Source organism: Histoplasma capsulatum, genomic scaffold (genome assembly GCF_000149585.1).
Source record: "Histoplasma capsulatum NAm1 scaffold_12 genomic scaffold, whole genome shotgun sequence".
NCBI classification, from domain to species: domain Eukaryota; kingdom Fungi; phylum Ascomycota; class Eurotiomycetes; order Onygenales; family Ajellomycetaceae; genus Histoplasma; species Histoplasma mississippiense.
The window spans coordinates 856,589-863,990 of record NW_001813971.1 but is presented as its reverse complement, the minus strand read 5'-3'; the positions used below and the strand labels follow the sequence as shown (position 1 = coordinate 863,990).

Genomic DNA, 7,402 nt, shown 5'->3' with positions numbered 1-7,402 from the left:
GGTGAAGAGCGTTCTAGGGGGGGCGCGATGGCCCAGCATAGAAGAAGTTGAACCTTCCGCGAAATAAGGGAGCAATCAATTGGTGAGGTCAAAGACCCACGCATCTGAGATCGACTAGCTGGGTAAGGTGTGTACACGGTGGGTTTGCGGATGGTTGACTGGCCCTTGCGGTGACGAATAGGCCCGCTAGAGGAGACAGGCTCAACTATAAGGTCCTGGGGTCTGATCTTTGGTAGAAGAGCTGGCCCATGCTGGCGGATGACTGGTGACAAATTTGGGGTAGTGAGATTGGTGACGACAGAGTCTGGAGACGAGTTATTTGAGGAACTCGAGTCTGCTCGGACATGCATATTATATCGACCATTAAAATGGCTGGTAGCCATCATGGCGGGAGGCGTTGATGGCCTGTAGTAATATAATTCCGAAGGCATTGTTTCTGCGCCATTGCGTCAGGGGTCAAGTCCAAAGGTATAGCAAAGTCTTTTTTTTTTTTTTTTTTTTTTTTTTTTTTTTTTCGGCGGGGGGGGGGGGGGTTTGTGGAGGTGGGGGTCAACATACAAAAAAAAGGGAGCAAATTGATATTGAAAATTCACCAAAACCTACTTGCTCTTCAGCAAAACAAAATTTCCAAAAAAGGATGTCTTCGCCAGCAAAGACGAAACAAGCAAAGAGCTCAAGTTTTGAATTGGTGTATATTTAATTTGAGGAACACATTCGGAAATGATATAGTAGGGATGAGATAGGTAGGAGGAAGGGGAGAGGCCAATAAACAGCTGGAACAAATGTCAGGCTCAAGATAATCGAGACAAGTAGATTGATTGATCATTGAATGACTGATTGAATATTTCTGAAGAGGGTTTGAGAGAGGATCGAGCTGGGTATTAAATCCTCTCTCAAACAGACGTGTCGCGACAAAGGAGTAGACGCATCCATCGTATCGCACCGATGCAATCTAGATGGAGCAACATGAAACAAAGCTACATGGCGACAAATAATCCATAATAGGAAACACGATACTAAAGCAGAAGATAAAAATAAAATAAAACATTCCTAGATCCATCACATCGCGCCTAAGGGGGTTGTTTGGGAATGGCATGGTTTCTTTTTCGGATGCCAGTGGGGAGAGCTCGCGCGATACTGAGGAACAAGGACGCGAAGGGGGAAGGGGATTGGAGGGCGGGGCGGTAAGGGCAATGGGGATGGGGATAGCGTAACGCGAAGGGAGGGACAAAAGGGACAAGCTTTGTGTATCAGGTTGATCACGACAGCTATTATGAGCTGCATAGTCGCTGAATCGTGAATTATTATTGAGGGAAGTGTTATATTTGGCAGCATCTTGCAAGAGCTCTGGGGATCTATTTCCGGCACACGGCGGTTGTTGAGACTGGAGTAATCTCTAAGCGCCAGCACAGAGCTGGCGACAAACAAAACTGGGACAGAAAGGGCACAGAACAGACTGAATCAAAGCCGGGTGAAAAATCACCAGAGAAAGTGGGAGATTTCGCTCTTGTTCTATTTCGAGTGGGGTGGGAAGAGCAGCGGTGGTGGTGGACGGCCCTGCCCATTGGGTAGTGAGATGCCCGGTGTGCCCAAACACTGGCAACGAACTGCAAAATGGGGGTCGTTTTCTGCAGTTCCAGCTTGGCCCCCTCAGAGGGGGTTCCATCCCCAACATAGGCGGGGGGGGCCAGCGTTGGCCCACTGTCGTGCTCCATAAGGGGGCTCTGCTGCACGGACGAGCGACAACGGGAGAGGTATCACAGCGGCAAGCAAGCTGACTGGTCTGTGGGTGCCACCAACTGTGCTCTGGCTGTGGGCCGGCGCTACCGGATCCCCCAAAGACGCCCCAAGACCCCAAAGGCCCAAACGGGTCAACAACAACGCGTTTGCTCCAGATCACGGCGTTGACGATGGTGGTTGGCCAGCGCCAGCAGAGTGAGGCTCAAACGCGTGTGATTCATCCCAGCCCTAGCCCTAACCTGCCTGTTCGGGCGGTCAACACTTGAAACTTTTTCTTGAAACATATCTCAGTATCTGCTTGGGTTCACACGACTATCTCGCTCGCGCGCGCGATGGGCAATCCTGACCCTGACGCCACTTGAGCTAACTAGGGCCGCTGGCGCCCTTTTTTACTTCTCTCACCGTTCCATTGCTGTTGCACGTTGGCAGCATTTCCAGCGCGTCAGCCAGTTCTATTGGTTCACGCTGCTGCTTACACCTGTTCAAAAAACATGTTTCATCTCTGCTGAACTCCTGGATCAACTATCAGTGACTCATACCCTGTGCAAGCAGGGCAAAAGCGAGAGGAAAGAAGCTTTCGTTTTCTGCTAGCACGCTGCTGTGCGCGTATCAGCGTTGAGCATTCACCCATGAATCAATGAAGTCCCATTGCGCCCAAGGCGGTACTGAACAGCATCATGAAACTCGTTTCAGGATTCTGTTGGGATCGGATATGACAAGCAACGGTGGGTTTGGTTCCAGGGAGAGAAAAAGATTTTCCAGTCTGTACATTCAATTCATCCTGCCACCCCAAGGAGCGGTCAAAGGGGGGCGCGTTAGTCACCTCTGCGCGGAAGGTAGGAAATTCAAGAGACACGATGGAACCTTCAGGAACAGAGACGAAATGGAAATGCCTACTCGGGATCAGAGTTGACGAAGCAAGAACACGCATCCGTCACATATCTCAATGTCGATTTCCCCCTACGTCTTCTACGCGATGAGGGGAAGAAAATCTACCCCCATTGTGTACAGAAATCACATTAAGGAAAAGAAAAACAGTTGAACGAATGTTTCCTCTTTTCTATAGCATTTTCTATCATAGATCCCGATTAATCAATCCGCCAAATCCGCCAAACCCCTCTATAAAATGAAGGAGGCAAAGAGGGAAGAGAAAGAAAGAGAGGACGACAAGTAAAAGAAAACCAGATAAGTTATCTCCTTGGGATTTTCTTGAGAGAACTCAAATGAATACACCACATTGAAAAAACAATAGTTGCGCAAGTGCGAGCAAGATGCGATTTCAACATCAACACCCCCTCCCCCTCTTGTTTTTCCCCACCTCTTCAACCTCTTCGACCTCTTCTTCAATCATCTTCATGTCTATATATCTGCAACCTCCCAGAACCCCCTTTCCCCTCTCCTTGCCGTTGAGTTGAAGGGGGATAAAATAAATGAAGTGTTATTATGTATGACATGGTGTCCCAAATGAAAAAAAGAAAAAGAAACAAAAGAAACTGAATTAAGAAAGAAAATGAATTAATAAATTAACGAAAAAATATATGAGAGGAGAAAGAGAAAAAGAGAAGCTATATAATAAAGAATCCTCTGTTGGGTTCTGAAACCGAACTACCCCTCATTCACCTCCCTTTAACATGTCATGATAATAATACCGTAGGGGATGTAGGTATGTTGGGTATTTGCTGGATGGTGATGCTACCTATGCCTTGATCTGGTACTCTCGTCGGAACATATCATCCACCTTGACCAGGTAGTAGGTTCCGGGTGTGATGGTGTCGATGTTTCCGGCGGGCGTGAAGTTTTTCTTAAGATGAGCATTTTCGCGTAGGACGCACATCTAAAAGCAAAATGTGATTTGGTTAGAGTGTTATTTTAAAAGCTTACAGTAGTAGTTGTAAGAAACACTGAGAGGAAAGAGAGAATGTATGGAGAAAGAATTCGGATTGCATCGCGTACCTCGTCGTAGACCTCCGGCGCAACAGTCCTCCTCGCCGCAAGGCGTTTCTTCAGATCAATCTTCTCCACAATCCCTGAAATATCGCCCACAACCTTCACGCTGAAGATGGAGCTCGCGAGCCCGCTGCCATAGCTGAAGACCCCAATCCGCTTCTGGTGCTGCGCCGCGTTCTCGAACGACGCGTTCGTCAATAAACTGGCCAAACCTCCGTAGACGCTTGCGCAGTACATGTTCCCGCACATCGTCGCCACCTCGATGGAGGGTTGCACGCGCTCGTTGAAGCGCTTCTTGGTCATCGCCATGAAGGCCTTCTCGATGGCCCGGTCGCTGAGGGAAGCTTCATAGTCCAGATCTCGAAGCTCGGCGGGGACCTCTGCGAAGGCCGGGTGGGCTGGGTCAGCGAGGTAGTCGTTGTACAGCAGGCGGGCGTAGGACTTGGCGACGAGCTTGCAGGTCGGTGCGTGGAAGATGACGTGGTCGAAGCGGTCTAGGGGGGTGTTGGTGTTGGAGGTGGATTCGCCGTTGCTGGCGGTGCTGCCGTTTACGGCGGTTGTATTAGCGCTGCCATTTTGCAGTGCCCTGGCTTGCAAGAATTTCTCCTTGGCATTGTAGGCCTTGTAACAGGAGTCAACGGCCCGCGTGTAGCATTTGATTGAGTAGTGGCCGTCGACGTAAGGGTATTCGCTGGTGAGGTCTGGCTTGTAGAAATCGTATTCATGGGTGATGTGGGAACCGCGGAGACCGGGCTCGAAGACGATAGGCGCATCGGGCCCGATAAGCATGGCAATGCAGCCAGCGCCACCAGTTGGGCGAGCAGCCCCCTTCTTATACAGGGCGATATCGCCAGTAACCACAATGGCGTCTCTGCCATCCCACGCGGACGATTCCACCCAATTTACCGAGTTGAAAATCGCATTGGTTCCCCCGTAGCACGCGTTTACCGTGTCCACACCCTCGACGTTTGTGTTTCCCGATTCCGCGAACAGCTGCATCAATACCGATTTGACGGACTTGGATTTATCGAGGATGGTTTCTGTGCCGACCTCGAGTCTACCAATTGACTTGGGGTCAATGGAATACTTGCGGAGGAGGGAAGAGAGGGTGGTAAGGGACATAGAGTAGATGTCTATTGTTTCGCAAAATTTCTCAGCCAAAAAAAAAAAAAAAAAAAAAAAAAAAAAAAAAAAAAAAGGGTCAAAACCGTTGTGTGCATGCCTATGTGACGGGGATTTTTCTTTGGTTCATACCTTCCCTATCATCGCAGAAGCTCATCTTCGTCTGGCCAAGGCCGATGGTGTATTTACCCTGACTGACTCCATCGAACTTTTCGAGTTCGGCTTGGTCGACGCACTGCAATTATCCCCTCGGTCAGACACCATTTTGTGGCTGTTCAGGCTGGGTATAGACGTACCTGAGATGGGAAATAAATCTCAATGGCCTTGATGCCGATATTCTGAGGGCGGGATGGCATGTTTGCGCGTGAAAAGTAGAGTCACAAAAAATAATAAAATTTTGAGAGGAGATGAAGGATGCTTGGTGGAGCGGGGGAAACGCGGAGGGGGTATTTTCTTATATTTTTAGGGTTGTGCAAGCACTCGTAACTAATTTGCACAATCTGTCTCTCATATAGGAAGACAAGGCCTGGGTTAGAAGCGGTTATGAAAAAAAGGAGCTCTGGTCTGGGAGCCAGGGGGTGTGTGGAACCTTGGACACGGTGGGACTTTGGATGGTCGAGTCGCATTGGAGAGCGAGGAGAACCATTTATTGTGCTGGGCCGTAAAATAGGGGCAGAAAAAGAGAGTTCTCAACACAACACACCTATTGTCTACTATCTATAGGCAATACACTGCAGAACTCTATGGGTCTAGCGTTTTTGGACAAGAGAATGCAATGCGAATAATAAGAATATATACGGAGGAGAGAGTCAGTGAAACAACGCAGGAAGAATGGGCAGCGGAGGTGGGCGATGGCGGTGAGATATATAACTAGTTGGTGCCAAGGTGTTAATCAATCACCATTTGCAGGCTCTGGGCTCCGCTGCACTTGTTGTGTTTGTATGGAGAGCAGCTTCTGTACGGATCGTACCGTAAAGTAATTGCTTTTATTTGAGCACCCCTTCCCCCTTCTCTCTCCTGAGTCTGAGCCCTGATGTGGAGAAGGACTTGGGATGCTTTCCGCTAGAGCTACTAGCCTGGTGCATAACAAGCCACGCCGCACCACGCCAACCCTCGACTTCGCTGGCATCCATGACATCCACAGTTGTACTCCGTAGCGTTTCTCTGTTGCCTCCCCTCCAATTGACGTTGTGCAAAGAGGGAACAATCAGCGCATGGAGTAATAAGACTACTAAGGCACTGCTACAGCTCCAGCTCCAGTACTGTGATTTTAGCAATGAAGAATAAGATCATAATTGCTTACTTTCAACCCATCAATCATATCATCTCGGGAAGTTTTGGATGCTAAGCATGGTGACAGTACAATACACCCTTATCAATCAAACAGTAACCATCTTACCGTACCGTCCCATCCATACAACCTCCAGCCCTGTTGCTCCTTGCCCCAGAGAATTCCCTAATCAGGGAAAAATGCCAACAAGATTGAGCTTGTTGGGCTCCATTTTTATGCTCAAAATCACCTGTTTCTCTTATCTGATCATCCGAAGGCTTTGGGGCCCACCGGAGCGCAGGATTCTGTATTTCAACCCTTGCTTTTACTACGATAAAAGCTCCACCATCGCCGGTACTGGCCGATAGATGTTCAAGGCTTGTTGCTTCTTGCCTTCCGCATCGCCCCTAGATCATGGTGTTTGGTGGCATGGACTTGGTTCCTGGTATCAGACTCTTACCGATAACTAAAGCTGTCACGTAAAATCTGACAGTCAAAGAAACAAGTCCACGCTTATGATTTTTTTCCCAATTTTGCCCGAATCCCCTCCACGCACGCGCCAGGGGCAGCTTAAAGCAAATCGATAGTGCGACGATAGATAAGTGGGTTTTCTTTGCTTTTCGATCGTGTTCCCAAAAAAAAAAAAAAAAAAAAAAAAAAAAAAATTAAAAAAAAATTGAGGGGGAGGGAAAGAAAGAAGGGAAAAAAAAGACAAAGAGAAAATCATCGTGCCACTGGTTGTGATACTCTTCATTAGTCAAGTTTATCAACAAGGCTGAGATATTGTTGCGTCCAACCAGATAACAAAACTGGCATCGTAAGAGTAACATGAAGAATGTACTTGTAAACTCCATGAATATGTAAATAAACCTCGGAAGTGTGGACTGTGCCGTATATTGGTGTAATCATAACCAGTCCTCGTGAGCTTGTCTGTTGTGCGAAAGGTCTCTCAACAAAAGACATGACATCAAACTATACGACTCTATCCAAGATAGAATGGAAAGTAGTTAAATGGGAGGGGGTAGAAAAAAATGAGTCTCATCAGCAAGAGACAACGGATAGCCTCATTGACCTGGCCGACACACTATGCTGTTAACTCATGGTGCTGCACAACGAAAGTCAAACAACTAAAGTAAGGTACGGATTTACATGCAAATAGCCTCAGCCCAGCATCGCAAGTCGATCAGCAGCATTTATATCTGTACAGGAAAATCGCAACAAGAAGACATCGATAACTGACGTTGAAAGTGGGGCAAGCGTCATCTGCCTTCAGCCTACAGAAATGGCGCTCTTGGAGGCTTTGATCTCTCACAAAGGGACTTG

General features: G+C 48.0%; 1 protein-coding gene across 1 annotated transcript; it reads right to left on the bottom strand.

The window, feature by feature from the left end:
- Positions 1–3,436: 3,436 nt before the first annotated feature.
- Positions 3,437–5,165, bottom strand: HCAG_08805 (hydroxymethylglutaryl-CoA synthase; the record flags this gene model as incomplete). The annotated part of the gene is made up of 4 exons (XM_001536433.1): positions 3,437–3,574; positions 3,694–4,820; positions 4,942–5,044; positions 5,106–5,165. The coding sequence occupies 4 exons, from the start codon at positions 5,163–5,165 to the stop codon at positions 3,437–3,439; spliced, it is 1,428 nt and encodes a 475-aa protein (XP_001536483.1).
- Positions 5,166–7,402: the final 2,237 nt, after the last annotated feature.